This window comes from Hippoglossus stenolepis, chromosome 4 (assembly GCF_022539355.2).
Source record: "Hippoglossus stenolepis isolate QCI-W04-F060 chromosome 4, HSTE1.2, whole genome shotgun sequence".
NCBI lineage: Eukaryota > Metazoa > Chordata > Actinopteri > Pleuronectiformes > Pleuronectidae > Hippoglossus > Hippoglossus stenolepis.
Genome location: NC_061486.1, coordinates 5491727 through 5513658, shown reverse-complemented (window position 1 = coordinate 5513658; position 21932 = coordinate 5491727). Strand labels below are relative to the sequence as shown.

The following is a 21932-nucleotide window of genomic DNA, read 5'->3' as shown; positions in this document are numbered from 1 at the left end:
TCCTCTGTTAACAGAATGCAAGCCGCATTTTCAGCAACCCACAGGGAGCGAGGGACGTTAAAAATGACACACACACACACACACAAAAAAAGAAAAGATGAAATTGTGGAACATGCAGCTTAACCCCATGCAGAATGGAACCACGACTGTTTTATCAGGGATTCACAGGCAGGCACTGCAGACTTCCAAAGCAAAATAAATGTTAACGGCCACAACCGTTGAATTAGCTGAGTTTTGGTTGGATGTCGATGGATGTAATGACCTGTGCAGGTGTTCCACTGTCAACAAGGAGCATAAGCAGTTTTTCATATCACACTGGAGACGAGCAGAACAGCTCTCGGGGAGTAAATAACCATAAAGCGTTTGTCCTCGTCCAGCTGGAGTTTTGAGCTGTAATTCACACGTAAATCCTCGGACAAGCTACAGATGTATAATCAATACGGGGGTAAAGTATTTCAACGACTTTGTGAAGCACTTAGACGACACTTTAGTTTAGTTACATGAAAGCAACTTGAGCTCTTTCTATTTTCTTTTCATCCTGCCTCTAATAGACCCAACCCAGCTATTTTAAACCTTAGAAAAACAACACACCACACACACGTGCATCTAAATAGATTTAAATAAATCTTCCTTGAAAACCATTTTTTTTTTTTTACGTGATCAGAAACGTGAGCGATAGAAATAAGAATTGTGTCCGTTCCCTTCCATTCGCTGCCGTATACTCACATGATCTAAAATCAAATATTTACACAGCGGCACAGACACAATCTCCAGCCCAGCATCACTCGGATTGCACGATGGAATATAGATGGTTCTGAGACAAAGCAAACCAAAAAAAACCTATGGTGTGATAACTTATGCAGCCTGTGACACGGCTCGAGAGGAAGCGGCTGGCGTCAGCAGAGAGAGCATCCATGCATGGTGATGGCTTGGCTCATGCTGGGTAAAGGCCGTGATGTGTCCTGACCCAGATCCAGATCCGGCATCACACACTGTAAAATCTGGCTTGCAATGATCGTCCAGTGGGATATTTACCTGTCGTGGGCCCTGGAAAGTCTTTGGCTGTTGCCATGGTTGCAGACAGTGACAGCAGTAAGGGAAGATGAGGGGAACAACACCGTGATAAAACAGGATGGCCACAAGGTTCAAAGGAAACACTAGAAGTTAACATGGTGCTTTTATTTTTGTTTTCCACTTTTGAGTTTTCACTTTGACCGAAGTGACGGAAAGCGAAGGTTGTAAAGACACGATTAACTGGAGTCACCGGAAACAGTGACTGGGAGAGGAGCACAGGAAACACTGACAAGACGAAAAACTAATTTTCATTTACTGGTGAGTTTCTTCATGTGATTGGTACATTCTTAATGGGTCTGTTCACCAGATACCAGATATGTTTTAGAGGGTTTTGTTTTAACCCCTGCCGGTTTGTTTGCTTGTTTGTTTGTCAGCAAGATTACAGAACAGATTTACATGAAATTTGGTGGAAGATGTGATAAGAGCCAAGAGAGAAATAATTATTTTTTCTTATTTTCACTAATTTCCCAGGAAATCATTTCTGGAAAAATAAAATCACGCATATTAAGGAGGCTGATCTCCATGAGTTTATGCAATTTGGTGCAGATCCAAGTAAAAATCTGAATTTATTGAATTTACACGTGGTTTAATAGGGGGTTTCCAGCCGATGTAAGGTAACAAATACGGCTACAAACCTGTAAATACCACCAATGTGTAAAAGGGATAATGTGGATTCAACAGTTTATATGTTTCTTCAATAGTTATAGAAGTACAAATATCTAAAAAACCTGCTAAATAAAAGCTAAGTGCAAACCTATACAACACCAGAGGTAAATGAGAAAATAGGTTTTTGGATTTTGTGTGGACAGACCCCTTAAAACTGAGACCAAGCAATCCCCCCAGGTACTTTTCATTAACTGGTAACACGTCATTCACATGCACCTGAGTATTAAAAGAGCCAATACCGGGAAGAGTATAAAAATATTGTTGAAAAGTAAAGTCACATATTTTAAAGCACTGCTTCTAGAGGCCAAATCCCTGAGAGTTTAAAGGTCCCCTGTGGATTCTGTTGTTTGTGTGTCAGTGTTGCTTTGGATCAAAGTGTTAAAGAGTGGGGTCCTGTTTTGTTTGGGACTGTGCACAGACGAAAAAGCTCCACGTGCACGGACACAAGATCCTGCAGCTATTCCACAGCAATTTTGTTTTTGCAAATATTTCACGGAGGAAGAAAATACAGTCAAAATGTTTTTGCTACACCTCAAGGAATGAAACTGAATATAAACATAATTTCTTTTTGTTTGAAAGAAAACTTTCCGCCGGTTTGATTATCAAAATGAAGCACGTCCCAAATCTGGCTAACCTCTGTTTTCTCACACAACATCAAAAGCTTCTCCGACTGTTAAAGCAGCTACTTTGCATATTTTACCTGCGGAGAGCTGTTGTGGCTCAACAACACAAAGTCACACACAAACACGACAATGCTAATTACATTAAGAGACATGAACTGAAGAAAACACACTGGTTAACGTTGTTTGAACGTAATTGTAAACGTGTTCTCGTGTGTGGTTCAAACAGTGGAAAGCATTACGCCTCAGAACTAAAGTGTAAACATTCATGTTTTCTATTTTCTGCTCCTGGTGGTTTACAAACCGTCGTAACCCGATTCGGTAACTTGCTCGGCGAGGTCTGCTTATTGATCCAGTTATAACTCTAATCAGAAAACAGCTATAAATAAAAAAAAAAAGCTGGCGGTGAAGTAACCGGTGCTGTGTATAAAAATGGAAAGAGGAAAAAATAGACAGAGTATCGAATTCATCCAGAAACACAATGTTATTTTCTATCTCAAAGCCTGGTTGTTAGCTCATCAATCATCAAGTGTGTGTTCGGTGTCATGTTCGTGAGTGCACGGAGCGTTGAGGCGAGGCCGTGGGGGGTGGGGGTGCGGGGGGGTGGGAGTGGAGGGGAGGGGAGGGGGGGCGTACCTGCGAACACAGCTGCCTATGCCTGGTGTGGGAATGTCGGCATTATCGAACTGGAAGAACGGAGGCTAGGGAGGGAGGGAGGCAGGGGACGTGGAGATGGAGGCGCTAAGGTGATGACGTCTGCCAAATGAAAACAGGAACAACGGGGAGCAAAAAAAAACACAAAACAACCTCTCCACAGGGAACAGGCTCAACATGAGAAAACTCACAAGGAAAAGAACCCAAACAGCACAAATCAATGAGTGCGCGTGGCTGCTGCTGCTGCTGCTGCTGCTGCTGCTGCTGCTGCTGCTGCTGCTGCTGCTGCTGCTGAGGCTTAATGCTGATCTTTCACCTCAGTGAACACAAGCAACATCAAACTAAAATATGCACAGATGATAAAATACAAGAGTTGCACAAATGACTCAAGCTCTGAATGAGTCAATTCTTTCAAAACCACATCTTTGGGCAGAGGATGAGTCATATACGTGAAGGACTCCGATTTTATAGCATCTGTTGTATATTTCCCAGCAGCTGATGATTGGCTGGTGAATGGGCGGCACACAGATAGTGAAAGACTCAGCATGTGTCGCGCTCGTCGAGGTGAAAATGTACAATGAATGAGGGGAAATGTGAGAGTGGAGTGCGGCCGCGGCTTCACCGACACGCGCACGTGGCGTCTCTCAGCTGCATTTAAGCAAACCGCTATCTGTTACCATCTCCCCCGGCCTCTCAGACAGAGTAATTATCATGTGTGGCGTTTCCTCGCTTTATTTAATACAGTGTATCATGGAGCATAATCGGGGGGAGATGATGAATTGCGGCTGAGCGATAACATTTATTGCTTCGTAGCTCTGCTGTCATTAGTAAATTAGGCTAAGAGGCTGAGACGCCGCAGAAAGGACCCGATAAGTATTTAGCCAGACACAGTGGAGCTGAAGAACGTCATCAGTGAAACGAGGACGTCTCGCACATCTTCTACCTGCTACACTCAATCTTTCATCCGTCCCTCGTAACCGGGATCTTTGTGTTTTCCGCCGTGCGACAGCTGCTGAGGGGTTATCAGTTCCTCTTTTGCCTCGGTTAATCTCCCAAAGAGTGAGGAACAGCTCCTCGGCACATATACCCTCTATTTCTAACAACAAATTTGAATTTTATATATATATATATATAATTTTAAATAATGCAGAAATCTCCCTGGCTGTGAAATGTGAGGAATGAAAAGGCAGCACATGGCGCCCAGATGTGACAGGATGATATGGACAAGCCTGACATTGCTGCCTTACCCTGTTCATTGAGCATGCCGACAGAAGCGACTGAGATAACAAAAGCTGAAAGGACGAATGTGTCGTCCTCCTTTTCCTCCAGTGTTTCTCTCCCAAAAACCCTCTGCTCTTTCAAATTTGAATACAAGAAGCTGCCGTGCATCCTGTAGCCGCCTGTGAGCTTGAATAAGTCCATCGCCGGAGCTGTGATAAGTCACTCCCAAGCAAACTGCACTCCCATGTGGGGACTGTTTAATTGGCAAAAAGCAGAATTTATATATTCTGTCCTTGTTTTGTATCTTTTTGGGGGACTTGGCCGTATTTGATAAACATTACAAACACGTGTCGCTGAGGCCTTAATGATCCGTTACCCACACCACGCTGTCTTTATTCCCTCCACTGTCTCGGATTAACTTATCTCTCCTCCAGGCAGCACTTGGAAGCTAAATTCTGCATCCTTAACACTTTTTTCTCCCTGTTTCCTCACAGGGGAGAGAGTCCAAAAGCTGAACCTGTGTGGTGATAGGTGTGGTGCAGTTAAGTAAATGGGTTTATATCCCTGCGCGGTGACAAGGCAGGAAATATGTGAAACTCGAGGAATTGTTGTGAAAACAGGTGTCATGCACGACTATGGATGATTTTTGCTATACGACATCAATTCTGCTCCTAAAATACGATTAATCTGAATCTGAATTAAACGTATAGAATGACAACGGATTTTAAATTTACCATACTTAGTTTGTGTTAGATAAATACTGTGGCCAGCCATGTTTTACTCTTTTTATCCAATTATTCACAAATACAAAGAAATTATTTATCAAAGTAATATTATAATGGCTCATACCAGTGTTTTTTACATGTTGTATCCCATTGACTACTAATCGTTTACACCCTGCTGAGGTTATAAAATGTATTATTCTACTAAGGTTAAAATGCTCCGTCAATTTGCAGCCAAATGATCGCGTTGCTAATTATCTTTTTGAGATTTGCGTTTGTTAGCCTGTCATAGTACAATTACACAGTTCTAATATATTGGTAACCACATTCTGTGCAGGTTTAAGAATTAACTTGATGAAAGAAATCTTAAAACATAAAAATGAATGGCAACCAATGGCTGTTTGAAATGTTAACAAAATAAAATACATCTAAAACTGTCCAACACGCTTTGAAAAGGTGTCAAGTAAACCTGATGTGTAGTTATAGAGCTCAACCTTGCAAACACACTGGCAGGGTCTAAGTGTTTTTTTTTTCTTTCATCCAAACCAAACAGGTGCAGGAGCGATAAACATTATTCAGGGAAAATTGTTAATGACTTGATAAATCTAATTTAAAACATATTTGCCGATTTCTGCATGTATCCATTCTCATTATCTGTGCGTGTTTATCCTTCACGGAGGCTGTGGGTGACTGGAGGCTGTCAGCTCCTGAATGACGCCTAATGACGGGTAAATGATTGTCAGTTGTACGTCTGCATACAGAAAGTCTCCCTCAGACACACGTCTCCCACACTTTTGACTGATTTTGACAACAACAGTCATTTCTAGGAAACATTGAAATCTTTCATATTCGCGGTTTATGTTAAGGCTTTGTTATCCTGCTTTTTTTTTTATCATAACATACACCAGCGGCATATATATATTTATACATCTATAACCTCTTCAGATTATGTTGCAGGACTGATAAGGCCCCCCCCCCCTGCTAACTTTGAATCTTTGTTATGAAAGCCGACCATCTTTGAGCGAGCACATAATAACGCTGCGGCGCACAGAACTGATCATCCATAACGAGACCCCGACTGAAGTACCCACCGTATACAAACAGTGTGTATTCAGCACTGCTGGTCCCCAGGTGGTTGCTTGCCTCGCAGCGGTATGTGCCATTGTCTGTTTTGTTTAGCGTGGTGATGGTTAGTTCTCTCCCCTCCACAATCATGCGCTCGATGTCGGGCAGCTCGCCTCCGTCTTTAGACCACAGCACCGAATCAGGTCTGGGAAAGAAAACAGACAATATGATCTTTTTTTTCAAATCCTGATACTTTAGTATATGTCAGTTAATAGACAATAAACTACAGATAAATCTTAGAATATTATTTTCTCTAACGAAGGCGAATGGAGCTCCACAGCTTGGTTCTGGAAGTAAAAATACCATTACCAGTATATTCATTTTCTGAATGGAGATTTTGATTATCAGCCATAATATTGCCGCCATTCCAAGGTAGACTTATTATAAGAGATAATGAAAGTCTGTTCTGCAGTTTGTTATATAGTCAAGGAGAGGGACCACAACTACCCACAATCCTCAGGCGTAGGAGTCTCTGATTGGTGGAGCTCACCGTTTACCAAAAACGCAAAAATCATGTCGGCTACGATTGGATTACAGAATTATACGATGTTTACAACAGAGCAACCACGATTTCCCATGATTACAGTCGGGAATGAAGCTCTGCAACATGTCGTCGACAACACAAAATCAAAATGCTACTCACGTACATAAAAGACAAAAACTACAGTATATTGGAAAACTACATTAACAAGGTTCAATTTCAAGAATAAAAGCACAGGAAGTCGTTGGAAAGGGATAATTTGCAAAGGCTTGTGGGATGCGTAGTTCCTTCACTCTTATAAAAATACATTACACAGTCTTGTACCGTTGGCCTTTTTTTTCTGTGCTCCCAATCAAATGTTCTCTGGCTTAAACCGCTTTTCATAAGGATTTTCTGAAATGTCATTGGAGAAAATGAATTAGCAATTTATTTCCAGAAGCAGAGCCGCTCACCGTTAACACTCTATTTCCTTCCCCTTTCATGCAATTAACACCAAATTGAAGTTTTACAACAACTTTTGATGACTTACATTGGGTTGCCTATGGAAACACACTCCAATTTGAAGTATTGCCCTTCTTGTGGAATGATCAATGAGTGTGTGATGTCCAGATGGGGAGCATCTGTGGGAAAGAGACGCAAAAAAAAAAATCCATTGCAATGAGAGCACTATGTGATAGAGGGTTTAACTCTAACACCAACAAAGTACAACAGTAGTTAGCTCTTTACCCACCGGGCAACTCGCAGCTCCAGCCCATATCCCTGTTCTGCTTTGCTACTAATCCCTTACCTGCAAACTAATCCTACACTAATCCTGAGCAAATGCAAAGCTAAACCTGCAGACATAAATGTAATCTCAATCCTTGTATTTCTTCTCAATACTAATCTGGCACCTAATCCAGCTTTGTGGGGAGTGTGTGTGTCTGTGTGTGACGGCACTCACAGTGGACCTCCAGAACCTCGGTTGTCATGTAGGGGTTGGACAGGGACACGTGCTCCACGCTGCAGGTGTAGGCGACGCCGTCGTCCCGCTTGTCCACCTGGAACTGGAGGCTGCTCCTGACGGTGAAAGATTTACCTGTGGCATTCAGCTCCTTGGTCCCTGCAGGCAGAAAAATAAACAAGGGAGGCAAATTCCTTAGAATATAACTGGAGTAACAGTTTTGTGCGAGTTCTTCATACGGAGAAATAAAGTTTTCTAAAAAGAAGCGGAGAAAAACTGAAATGTGCACGAATGTTAACTGGAAAGTGAGAAAAATGTTGCTTTTCTGACACAGAAAGCTGCAGTGTTGTTGTTGTTGTTGTTGTTGTTGTTGTTTTTCTCTGCATCTCCTTTGAGGATTAGAATCCTTGGCCTTTGAAAGCCAAGTCAAAGTGGAGTGAATGGTGAGCGGAGAGAGTGTGCGAGCGTTGACTCGGTTGGTCGGGTGTGTTTGCTCCTCCAGGACCATCTCTCAAACATCCCAGTCAACACACACACACACACACACACACACACACACACACACACACACACACACACACACACACAGCAGCAGCATGGGGTGGATTTCCATAGTTGTAGTCACACCTTGCTTTTCTTTCCCCTGCCCTGTCATTTCGTCCTCATGGAGACGCCTCTTTTTAATTGGGAGCATTTCTTTGTGGTTTGACTGCTGCTCTCCTGTCAGCACTTTGTGTGCTGGCGTCACATTTCTATGGAAACATCTGCACAAGGCTGCTCGCTGCCCCCCCCCCCCGGAGGCAAAGAGGACAAACTTTTTCTACCGTTGTTTCTTACGATCTAGTGCAACCCTGACTCAATCAATCAATACAGTAAATGCACATGTATTTACTCACTTAATCACTTGGTCTATTAAACACTAAAAGCCCCTTTCAGTGAAACATAGATCACCCACGTCATCATCATCATCATCATCATCATCATCATCATCATCATCATCATCATCATTTTGGGCTGATCAGTTCCATTTGTTCCACTCTACTGATTCTCTGTGATTTTGTCACGTCAAGAGGATTATACCATTAGGATTTTTACTATAACAGCTACTGCAACTACATTAATTCATTTTCAATCTGGGTGTGAAGAATAAATAACGACTTATATTGTAAAGTACAAATTATCAAAAATTTGAAAGGGTTTGTTTAATGTTCGTCTCTGAAAATAACCAAACTTTGTCTCAAGAGCTTAGAAAACGGGAGGACGAAGTTTTCATTGAAGCTTCAACATTACTTCTCTTTCACTGTGAATTACAATTACATCACTCAATTAGTCATTCAGGAATTTTATTGTAGAGTTTGAAAATATGATTATGTAAATTACGTTAAATTGTGTTTTTCACTTTTTTTAGCAAAGTTTGAAATGGTGCACTGTTATTCTGTTCTGGCTTATTTTATAACAGTCAGTGGTGTTTGAATGCATGACGCACACACACACACACACGCACACACACACACACAGTCACACACACACACACAGCAACCTCCAGGACACCTCACTGTTATTGACTAATTCCTCTCATATGAGAATGTGAAAAAATGAAGAAATCAAACATCACATATCTTCCGAGCAAACAGGGGAAGTCAGAGGCTTTGCGTTTTTTGCCCTGCAGTACATGAGGGGGTAGGAATTGACTCTGTGGCGTCAAAACCAAATCTCTCCAGCTTTTCCTCTCATTCGTCAAGTTGCCCGCAGCATTAGAGATACCACAGGGAAGCTGCGAGTCTTTAAAGGCGGCTGCGAGCATCGCCACAGAGCACGCAGCGGCAGCTCTCACCGGAATGGGAATGCGCCCAGGTGCAGCAGCTTTAAAAAGCAGATCCCTAAGAAGTGAGCAGATCTGATGACGGGGGGTCGGCTCCTGGAATCTCCTCCTCAGTGTTTGAACAAGTTGAAGCCTCGGTGGCAGGATTTGATGTCTTTTTTAAAAGATCTACATGCAGGTGTGACAATACTAGAGTTGGTGCAGGTGTAGTTGAATTATATCTGTCTTTATATGGTGTTTTTCTACTCCTGGTGATCATCCATAGATCTTTACAGTACGGTTTATGGCTCAGTATCTTTCCAGAGGACACTTGGGGGAGACTGGGATCAAACCGCCGACCTTCTGCTTACTGGACGACCTCATGAGCCACACCTGTCCCAGTCAAGTTCAGTGAAGCCTTTGTTTATTGTATGAAGGCATCAGAGGCTTTTTCAAATATGTAAAAAAATGATGATGTTCTTATTTCTCATTTAATTTGCTGTTAAAAGTGTGAACTCGCACTCCCATGCCGGATTTAACAGTTTTTATTAATGACACATTGGTACTTGATATCCTTACTGATCAAATTTAAACATTTAATTTTAATTTTGGTTTTCAAACAGAGTAAAGAGGAACATGACAATCCTAATTTATTTTCTAATCTAAAACAATATGGTCTTGGGTTGTAATAGTACATAGTTAACACACTATATATCTGCACTTATATATATTTATGGTAACAGGCTGTTTTAACCCACTCATTGTCACTGTTTATGATGTTGATTGATATCCAAGCTTTGATCACATTTGTAAAATAATATTTTTAATAAACTTGTATCAGCTGTGTAAAAAGTGTATTATTCCCTTGGGACTTTATTATTATTCCACTGTTCAGCTTCAACTACTAAATGAGAAGCTTATAAATAATTATTCTGGCTCCATAAAACTATTGATCGTGAATTCAAAGTTTTATCACACAATTATATTTTCAGTTAGAAGAGATTAGACCGTCACATGTTTTCACACATTGGTGTCATCGTTTAACTGTTGTTGTCACTTTCAATCTCAGGTAAAAGTATGAAAAATACTAGATCAATGCCCAGTGTGGAAAAGTTTGTACTCAGGCAATTAATTGAACGTCAAAATTTCAAAAGGTCTAAATATGTTTGCACACATTTGTTTTGCAAATAAACCTTTTATTTGGATTTTAAATTCATTTCGCGATATAAAGTTTAGGGTTTAATTTTGATTGTCTTGATTTGTAGGATTGTAAAAAAACAAGCAGAAGCCACAGACAAGTTTTATCTTACACCCATAAGTCCTCTATAAACCTCTCCCCCACGGCTTCTGGTTCCTTAAATTTTAATTGTTTGATTACTTTTATTACTTTAATCTAAAGTATAAAGAGGTAAATAGATTAGTTTGCGCTAAAGTTGAATTTAATGTGGAAAAGTGAGTGTTTAAAAATAGCAACAACAAAAACACACCAATTAAGGCATAAATGTGAGAAAACTATTAAAAGGTCGACAACATATGCTGGAATGTTCTTGTAATGTGTCTCGAGTCTCAGATATTCTCTCCAAATATATAAGACACAAATAGAAAAGGAAAATAATACAGGGAGTTGTTAACAGGTGAACAGATGTTTGACTCGTAAAAGAAAAGTTTAATTGTGCTTAAATATGAGCAGCAGCACATCTCTCATTCTTGATGTCGATTTAAAACATGTATTTAATGCAACATGTGTATGAATGGGAGCCGGGATACTTGGTTTATGGTGCTGATGAGGAATATGTGAAGTGAGAAATATGGTATAAACCAAATAAATGAATAAAATAGAAAAATAAACACCTGGAAAAATCTACAGATGTGAATGGGCTGTAATAATCTCAAACTTTTCTAGTCTTGACGACTCAAAGCACTTTACAGCCACATCCGCACCTAAATGCAACAGATCTCCACTTCCCCCCATTGTAATAAAAAGAAATACAATAGAATACAGTGCTGCCATCCTGCTCTTCTAATGTAATTTGGAGACAGAGTCTGTGCCGTGGTGATCGTGGCGAGGAGCCTCGGTAACGACGTCCCACAAAAACATGCTTTTAACCAATGGTGAGTGTCTTAGCTATCAATCATGATGTTTCACTCGGTTTTTATAGCCTTAAATATCTAATCAAAAGCAAACTCACTGGAAAAATGAAACACAAAAGTGTATTCGATGTGTACTTGGACTTTCTACACAGGGACGCATGTGATGGACACATTTGTCGGCCACGTTAAAACGGGACACTGTGACGCACTTTGGCCTCAGATGCCTAAAACGTTGCTGGGCTCAGTTACTGTCACATGGTTCTAAGTTTGCCTGACTCTAGTTCTGCTAAGTTGACTTTTTTATGGCCCTGTGTCTTCGTTGAACATTTTGCAAAAGTGTCATATTCTTCATTTTGGGTGAATAAAGATCTTCTTTTCTTGAAATTCTACCTGTGACTCTTCTTTTCCCCGCAGCTCGGGCTCTTATAAATATATAGGCCGTTTTGTGTTTGCAGAGAAAGGGAGAGTGGGTGGATTTTGTTCCTCAATAGATTACAATTTTGAAGCCTGGCTGTCATTCAGTGACACAAGTAATTTGTATGGCTCTATACTCTGCAAACAAATTGCTTGACACCGGATGACAGTTGCATTTTGAGGTTTGTAATGCCGTGTGCTTCTAATACAAATTGTTGAAAAACAAATCATCAGAGCATAAAATAAATATGACATGTTTTTGCTATCGCACCTGCTGTCGTCGCGGCGCTTTGTAGACTGGTCCCCCGGTGGGGATAGATTTGACTGACAGCAGACACTGGCGGCAATGATCCACCGCACAAGAACCCATGGCAAAACATGCTGCTCCCAGCACATTCCCGCTGCACAGCGCTTTAAAGCGGCGCCTACAAAAAGACTTGGATCTGCAGCACTGATTGACATTCCTCCTGTTTGACACTTTGACATGGAAATGAAGTTTTTTAAGTCGAGCCTTCCAGTCTCGCCTTTGTTCTTCTTCTCTCTTTGACTCGGAGATGCATCACATCGGGGCTGTTTGCCCAAGCGGCTTAATAAAAACCCGCCGCGCACGAGTAAAACTAATGAAAGAACATCTGTATACGAGGCGGCAGTTAAGGGCAGACGTGGGGTAGACGGGTAATTCACACATCACATGTCAATGCAGCCTCACACGTAAAATATAATTGTAGGGAATCATGCTTTTGTTTTTCGTCCTGTGATTCCTGCTGACCTGACGGTGGGATGGAGGTATTATTATTGATATCTACAGAAGATGGGAGTTGGATGTGAATGGAAGTATGTGCATGGCCGTTGCAACAGGGTGGGCCCCCGAGCTGGGAGGGGGCCCCTGGAACCAGCTTGTAACGTTAGTTTAAAGCAATAACTATTTTGTGAGAACCCCCTTTAATTCTTCTTGATCTTGTATGTACAGGGAAACTGCAACGACATCAAGGATGCTAGCTTTCTGCCAAAAGCATAATTTTACAGGTTTCATTGGAGACGTTTGTACTCTATCTTTACTACTTTACTATGATTTGTGTATATTTAGAGTAACATTTATTCTATTGATTAAAAAAATGGAAGATTGGAATGATGTGGTTTATCATGTGTTTCTTGAAGGGGGATCAGTTTGAATCTAAGGACCCCAAACTCTCCTGGATCTGTTTTGTCATCACTTAAACTTTGTGGGATTACATTTTGGCATTTTACCTTAAATGGACATGTTCCAAAATGTTAAGAATAAAGTTTTGAAGTTTGAAAGGTTTATTTCAAGGCAGAGAAATGGATCATTTCAGCGCCTCTCGAGATGGACGGCGTGTCTGGTTGAGATGCCGCGTGCCATCTCTCCACTGGCCTTTCAGGAATCTACGTGCATGTCATTTCAACAAGAAAACTTCATATCCCGGCCCCTCTCCCATCAATCATCATGCCATGTTGGGCCGACACAGACAGAACCACCAAGAAAAAGCTCTCTGGTGCAAATCTTCAATAAAGAGCAACTGTCACAGCCAGTCTCCGCAGCAGGCTCCATTACATTAAAGAGCTGCACACAGCTTACCTCAGCCATCACATTGAGAAAAAACATTCCATTCTCATTTTTTTATGTTTTTTGTCTTATCTGTGTTTTTTTTTTTTTTAAACTGGAAATGAGATGGAGATAAAAGCTATAAAAAGAACTTCAGGCAGTTTGGGGAAGAGGTATATAAGAAAGTGAAAGTACAGAAAGCTAAACTGCACCTGCTGCCTAATTCCTTTTTTCCTGTTGGGGTATTTTTTTACCGTCTGGGTGAAACTACGTGGCCTCCCTGAGTTTGCCTTTCCCGTGCGTTCTTGTATCGTCTTTGACTCGTGTGACTAATCTAATCGCCGCTCTGCGTAAAAAAAATAAAGCACTCAGTCGGAGCTACCGAGGGATTGATGGTTACATGGCTGTCGAGAGCGGATGGGAAGCCCGACGACATCGATTCATCACATGCAAACTGTGTCAAGGGCTGCGTAGAATTTCTAACCATAAGATAAATGATCACCTGTGGTCTTTTGAACCTAATGCGACGCACAAAGCATTTACTCAAAGTGCAAGAATGCAATTTTTATTATTCTTATTCTTCAAATGACCTTTCACCAACATATGAATTCTCCAACGTGACAAACTTGCCATTTAATGATTAGTCAGTTCATGAGTTTATTGCTCGATTAAAAGAATAATAATCAACAAATGTTTTTATCAGTTAAACGTTTCAAACATTAGCTAGTTCAATTATCTTAACTAGAATGGCTTTTATTTGGATCTGCACCAAATTGCATAAAGATCAGTCCCATAAACATTTCTGATGATTTGTTTTAATCAAGATCCATGAAATATGATCTGAGAAATCAATGAAACTGTTGTAAAACACAGAATCTCACAATGTTAAGGAAAGTGGGGAATGTGTGGATGTTTATTGGGTCCATCCTCAAGCCTCCGCAAAATGTTATGGAAATTGGTTGAGTAGTTTTTGCATAATCCTGCAAACTAGCAAACAAACAGGCAATAACATAACTTCCTTGATGGAGGTTATAATATGATACTGTTCTGTGTTTGATTTCATTTTAAATTCAACATTGGGTTTTTGGGGTTTTTATAAACAAAGATTAGATTAGATTTAACAAACAAGAACAAGACCAAGACTTCCATCCATCCATCCATCCATCCGTCCATCCGTCCATCCGTCCATCCGTCCATCCGCCATCCGTCCATCCGTCCATCCAGGGTCCCTGGGGGGCTGGAGCCAATCCCAGCTAACACTGAGCGAGAGATGGAGTATCACAGGGCTGACATCCCGAGACAAACAACCATTCACACCTATGGGCAATACAGAGTTTCCAATTAACCGAAGCTGCAGGTCTCTGGACTGTGGGAGAAAACCCACGGAGACACAAGGAGAACTTGGAAACTCCACAACAGCAGTAGCACGGGCCGGCTGCGAGCCACGTGAATCATGGCACCGTTTGAGCACAGCCGGTGGAGCAAGGCATGAAAATGAGCACAAAGGAATGACTTGACAGTAATGAGGTCTCCAACAGGGGGCGAGTGTCAAGAGGAGACGATTCCCTGGGCAATCCACAGCACACGCTTACCTTGGACCTCCTTGTCGTTTCGGAACCACCGGATGTTGGCAGCTGGTTTGCTGCCGGATGTGGTGCACGTCAGGGTGATCACGTCGCCCTCCATGGCCGGCTTGGTGAATCCTGTGATCTCCGGCCGTCCCGGTACTCCTGTGGTGCAGGGAACTATAATCATAAGCAACATACTGAACATACACATGTATATAAAGAGATGAGAAAACAGCCCAGAGAGTTATAATATCCTGTATACCTCTGACAACTCAGAATGATTTACTGAATGACAGAATTCACTTTCTGATATCCATGCCTTCTTATCTTGGTGACAAGAGCAAATTGAATATTTGCTGAAGGCTTTTTCACAAACTTATTTTTCAAAGGTGGGACAAAAAAAAATCCCAAAATGAATTCTATTGAAAGAAAAACGATGGCTGACAATAAATAAGAATAAAAAAGGATGTTTATTAAATAAAGATAAAAATAAATAACTCATCCAGATTCCTGCGGCTGCTATCTTCCTGTCAGCCTTCGAGATTCTTGACAAAGAAATGTAAAAAACGAGTGTTGACTATCCTTCAGCACACCTGTCTGACAAAGGTGTGAACATATTCTCACTATTTGAGTATTTGTGGTTGTCCTGCTTGGCAGAAAATAAAAATGTGGTAACACTACTATCTTGCAGGCTCGACTGTCAACCTTTATTCTTGTAGAAAAGGGTAAAATGTAAAGCAGAAATGTTATTTTCCCGCAAAGTAACAAGGCGATGGAAAGCAATGGGCTATCATTTAAAAAAAAAAAAAGGTGCAGGTATTCACGCTGTCAAGAACGTGAGGAATTAGCCACGAGTAATTGGCCTGTGGAGACTGGGCCAAAACGGACGTGCTCACCCAGAACAGTGAGAAAGGCCTTGGTGGTCTTGACAGGCATGGTGAAGAGCGAGCAGGTGTACTGGCCCTCATCTGACAGGCTGACGTCACCGATTCTGATGGTGAGCTCCTGCGACGTGGCTCGCACCAGCTCGATTCTGTGGTCTCTCAGAGCTGCACCGGGGGGAATCACAGAGAGCACAGGAAACAAACAGACAAACAAACAAAAAGAAAAAGAGACAAGGAATTCATTAACGGGGGCAGATTCAGCCGGTGCCATGTGAAATTCAGATGACCTTTACCGCAACAAGGTCGAATACACTTTCAGTTATTTCAAATTGTTTGTCAAATGCAGGAAACACATACCGTGGCCAATGGTTTGAAACATTCGCGTGAGATTTGCATTCCAGGCTGACAGTCTTATTCACAGTCAGTGAGAATACAGAAGGTATCAGCGGGGACGCACTGAAGCGTAGCAGCACAAAGAGCTTATAGTCCTAGATTACAATATTTATTTAGGGTACATTCCACATCCCAGGCATTGATTTACATTCACTTAAACACTCTTAGCAAATGGTTCTGCCTCTGACATTTCTCACCCTGAACACTGATACTAAAACCTTAGCGTGGACATACAGAGATACGATTTTTTTATATATTTTTTTGGACATTTCAACATTTAGGATAGGACAAGGGAGCGTGAAATAGGGAGAGAGAGCGAGGCAGACACGCAGCAAAGGGCCAGGTCGGATTCGAACCTGCGGCCGTGCCAGGAGGGCTCAAGTGCCCAGGTGAGCCCCCCCCACCCTATCTATCGCCATAAATTTGTTGTTGCAGTCCAGCAACTTTAATCCTTTAGAATTTGTCTGCGAAAACAGATTTATTGTTGGGAAATGCACATTGAAACTCCCTAAATTTCTGCAAAAATAACACACGTGGTTTTGAAAGATTTTTCCTCGAGTGGCACCTTTGAAGCTTCCCATGTTCAGTCATAGTTCGACGAAGTTATGAGTGATGGACGGACAGAACTGACCCCGCGGCCGCTGCAGAAAGGCTCAAGCTTCTGCATCCCATACAGAAAACCTCATATCCCACAGTCACAGTGAAAAAGATAAGGTTATTACATACTGACAAGGGATGAGCATTAATACAATACAGAGTTTATATCAAATTAATCATATTGTGTTACTGTTTTAAAAATTCCTCTTGTCACAATTGTTATTTGAAGCAAAGTGTATTGTGACCCTTTTGGAAATGTAATATTTACAAACTATTGCAAAACCATGGAACACACTTTACTGCACTGAACCTCAGTTTGATTATTTGATTTTTTCATTATTTCATTTATTTGTTGTATCTTTACATGCATCAAAAAAGTTGGGAGAACAATTTCAACCAAATAGACAACACTGTTAACGTTAATTAAATAGCTGCTACAGCAACAGTACACACAGTAGAAATCAACAACCACTACGAAGGTCAGCAACACGTTTACCATCACCGTGAGATTTCTGAAACCCACACAGCTTGAAACAAAACCTTTTGTTTCCCTATAATACCGGACGCCTTCACCGCTGCTCATTCAGATGTGACTACTCCCTCATTAACCCGGGGAAACCATGTAGCCCCGGCTGAGAAAGGTCATCCTGCACCTGTCATCTCCCATACAATTTGAAATTCAGAATCACCTGCTCCCACCAGCGGAGCGACCACGGAGGGCAGGGAGGGAGAGTCTTCATCGAGTGAATTACACACTCCTAATCCTCCGTCCCTTTAGGCCTGGCCGGCTCCCTCTCCCCGGACACTCTTTCATCTCAGCTAATTTGAACTATATTGGATTGTACAACCAAAGCAAATCTGGCAAAATGCGGCAGGAGTGGGTGCACGTTAGGATTTAATTAACGTGGTCAATGCAAAGTGGCGTCCTCCGCAGATAAAGAAGACAACTCTATGAAAATCATTAATCACCGGCCGCGTTCCCATTTGATTTCGGTGATAAACGCGCACGGCAGCCATGTGATACACAATTAAATTAGATTGGCTGAAATGGTTATTAGATTTACACAGACGGAGGTCATTACCAACAACGCCGTTCTTCAGCTACAATTACACCATAACATTTGACGATCGTTATCGTATAATCACACACGTGCTAAAAAGGGAAAAAAATTAAGATAAAGATTGGCTATAAAGATATTGATGGCCCTGAGAAGTTTCTTTTTATAGACTCTTTGTTATCCAAGAATAAAGTCGAGCGTAAATAAATTCAATCGTCAAAGCCAGAATTAAAATTTAATAACAAGCTGTGCCTTCGGAGTTCCAGCTTATTATCTGCTATGGGGCTTAATACAAACATTTGGTCGTCGTACTGTAGCGAAGCACATCCTGAAACAAAGCTGCCTGATGTTCTTTGTAGTTAAGCATCCTCACTACAGAGCCGCAAAATGCCCAGAGGCTCAGGCAGAGACGAGCAAACGCTTTGGTGGATGGATGCATTGGGGAGGTGATGGGGGTCTAAGCAAACATTGTACAGGAACTCAAAAGATATGAAAGCGCCGGCTGAGAGGATCAAAGCTTTGGACAAGATGACATACTGTACTTCCCCCATATCCCTCTATCTCTGCTACGGGGCTGAGAAAAGACGAGGAGGAAGAGACCGACTTTTCCTCTTCTTAACCCCCCCCCCCCCGTTCCTCGATGCACAAGCATCTCTGAGATTCTGATAAACGATACGACTGTTTACTAAAAAAGGATCTGTTCAAGGAAAACTGATATCTTTCGGTTAAAGGGATATTCCACCCAAAAGCTGTGAGCATAAAATAAGGTAGTTGATATTAATGTTGATTTTTGAGAAGAAAAATGACCATAAAAAATTTAACTCAAATTTCCCTCCAGTGTTTCCTTTTATAATCACATATCAACAAAAATATGACTGATGGACATAAACTTTACATAAAAATGGACGACATGACAGCTCCTCAATAGAGAATCTAAAGCATCTTAATCGCCCCCTGGTGGCTGCCCCGAAATACAGACCATAAACCTGTCCTCCTCCATGTTAGCAGATGGAACCTGGTCTAAAACAAAACAGTCAAAGTACACTTCAAATAACTTTCTCTCAAAGATGGTTCCTGCCATTTTAACTAGTTTATATCACACTGATGTTTGTTCATGTTTCTGATAAGTTTGCTTGTATCGGCATTGGTCCATGATCCCTTGGCCGCTACTGTGCAGACTCTGGCTCTGAATGCGGGAGATAGCAGCATTCAATATTTTTCGATGGACCTTGGACAAGTGGATTATGCTGCAGAAGTTTCTCTTATTTCTTTGTTGAAGCTTAAAGCAAATAAATTCTATTGAAACTAGCATGAAATAAAGCTGAAGACAGCAACTGTTCACAGGAATTACCAACGTTAAAAAGCCTTTAGCACTGTCTGATACTCTATAGATGTAGAGGATCACTTTAATTACCAAACAGTGGCCACATACACCACGGAGCACTAATAATTTCAAGTGACATTTAAAGTACCCAATAGGCTGCACCTCATTTTATCTACTGAAAAAATATCCCAGTGCCATAAAACTCAGTGGCTTGAATACAGATTGGAATAGTTTGAAGTATAGGGCCGAGAAACAACTTACAGTTAAACAAAAGATGGACTTGAATGATGCATTTTTGGCCTGGACAGCCAGTGGCGCTGGAAAGCATGCGGGTCAATGACATATTGATAGAACGAGATGTACAAAGGTTTGAATAACCCAAAGACAAGTGTTATCTATTACTCTAACAGAATATGGCCGGGGAAACCATAGCACCAGGATCCAATTCACGCCAGGGGCCCAGAATGTGGGCAGATCCGTCACAATCAGACCCAAATGCCAGCGGCTGACAAAGCTTTTTTTCCCCAGGTGCTTTAGGAAATCAATGTGATGAAAAGGTTCATTTCCCCCAAACCCTAGATAGGTCCTGTGCGGTTCATGCTGCTTAGGAGGAGGCATAAATCTGCGCCCTGACCTTGTGCGTGCTCCAGCCTTGCAGCATGGCAGCTTAATGCGCAGTACATCTCCTGTGATGGAGGCCTTACCAAGGCTGTCTCAAATCAGTAAAACTGACACCCCGGCTCCCCCCTCAGGGCAAGGGATACTGTTGCTATGGCCCTTTGATGCAAAGTAATGTTAGCCTTGTTTCCCCTGATAGTCCATCGCTCGACCGACCATGTCAGTGAAAGAGTTATTTGAGGTCTCCCGAGAAGGCTGACGTTGATCAGATTCAGTTTTAACAACCTCGGTCCATTTTCCTGAGAAGTTATTTGAATGTTAGATGTCGGAGATCCTGTTTTAACATGTAAAACAGCTGTTAAGAAGATTTACTGCAATGTGGTGCATTGTTCCGACTGCTCGGTGGCTCCAGCTCCTCTGTCCAGATGAAACTGGAAGCAGGGGGAACTGGAAGTGCCCTTATCACATGGCAGTCACCTTCTCCCTCCACCGAGCAGCAGGCAGATGTTACCCGATACTTCTGATGCAAGTATCTCCTGACAATCCAGATAGAAAAGGAGATTTCACATCTATCCATTAGTCTTGGAAACAGGCCGATGGCTGTTGGGTTCGGCCAAACCGCGTTACGTCCGCGATACAGAGTGTCGTCATTTGGCCATTTTTCTGTATGGCCTGTAACCACTTTGAACCAGTCCTGGAATGTGAAAGCACTAGCTGTCCTTCAGCGAGAACACAGGGCCCTGGCGCACCCCCACACTCTCCAGCCAGGGGCTCCACTCTTTGCAATTAGAGTGTGTTTGCTGCTGGCTGTGCTCGCTCAGTGGCTGTGTGGGCGATTCTGGACGGGTTCCAGGGCTAGTGGTGCAGGCAGGGGGCTCTTTCCCACCACACATGTGGCTGCAATTAAGAGAAGGAAAGGGCCTCGTTCCAGAGGGCCATTGTTACTGCCCGCACTCTCAGAGATCCCACAGAGCAGATGCTCCTCAAATTGGACTCATTTTCAGCGCCTGAAGGAGGAAAGGATAGAAGAAGGAATTCTCCCAGCAGCCGCGCTATGTCCTCTTTTCAAGTGGTAAATAATGAGAGTGAATATATTTTTGTCCATCCATTTTTCAGCCCACTGACATAATCCTGATTGTACACTGTGGGATTTCTCCTCCTTCCTTTGAGTCCTTTTTCTTTCACATTCTCTAAATTTAATTTTTTATTAAAAGAAGTGCCAGTGGGGGTTCCCTGAATCTATAGGTTTACAATGCATTGGTACCCACTTCAGGGTTTGTGAGGATATATCACAGTACAACACATAACAGTGATGTAGCCCCCTGCACAAAGGATCTGCACATTTTTCAAGAGGATGTCAAAACTTTTTAAAGGAATTTTAATGCAACACATTCTTCATAATTCTAAAGAGCTAATGTATGTACATTATACATGAGAGCGCAGTGCGGCCCAGAGCTTAGTATCGCACAAGAGCAGCTCTTCCCATTAGTGATCATATCTGAGTGTATTGTGCCTTAATGGCAGATTCACATTGCAGTGAAGCTGAAGGTAACCAGTACACTTAAAACTCCATTAGTCCCTGAAGAAAGACATTAGCTGTGGCCATGAGACCCTTTCTACATTCTGTCACAGAGCAGTCACTCTCTCTCTATATATATATGATGTCATATTACAAGAATAAAGTTGTAATATGACATGAAAAAAGTTTTATAAAGAGAATAAAATCAAAGCTTATTAAACAAAACCATATTATGAGACTTAGTAAAAACACATTTTTTCAGGGAATAAGCAGGAATCTTATTTATTTTTTTATTGTTTCTCGAGACAATACAAAACCACTTTGAATAGAACACAGATGTAAACAACGATACAGTCGACCATGACCAAGTATTCCGTCCTCCACTAATGAGGCAATTTCCTCCAAGTTTATGTGGTTGTTGCTGTGGAATGTGACATTTCTTGCACGTTCTTTTCAAAGTCCTGACACTTATGATAATGTGATGTTGATGAGCCAAACTCTCAAGTATTCCGCTATGTGTGAGACCTATAGTAAAGTAGAAGGGAACAATTCCTCATCATATACTATAACAACTTCATTCTTGTCAAATTAGGACTTT

General features: G+C 41.7%; 1 protein-coding gene across 3 annotated transcripts in view; it reads right to left on the bottom strand.

Annotated features, from left to right (window-relative positions):
- cadm2b (cell adhesion molecule 2b) overlaps nt 1-21932 on the bottom strand; it is a 144262-nt gene that overhangs the window by 2699 nt on the left and 119631 nt on the right. For 2 of the 3 annotated variants that reach the window (XM_035153492.2, XM_035153494.2), the window contains 6 exons: nt 15838-15990; nt 14966-15103; nt 7504-7662; nt 7093-7183; nt 6049-6227; nt 1036-1062 (listed from right to left, as the gene is read on the bottom strand). In XM_035153492.2, coding sequence (XP_035009383.1) covers nt 1036-1062; nt 6049-6227; nt 7093-7183; nt 7504-7662; nt 14966-15103; nt 15838-15990 — 747 coding nt within the window. The remainder of the gene's footprint in view (nt 1-1035; nt 1063-6048; nt 6228-7092; nt 7184-7503; nt 7663-14965; nt 15104-15837; nt 15991-21932) is intronic. The other variant, XM_035153493.2, reaches the window with a different exon arrangement.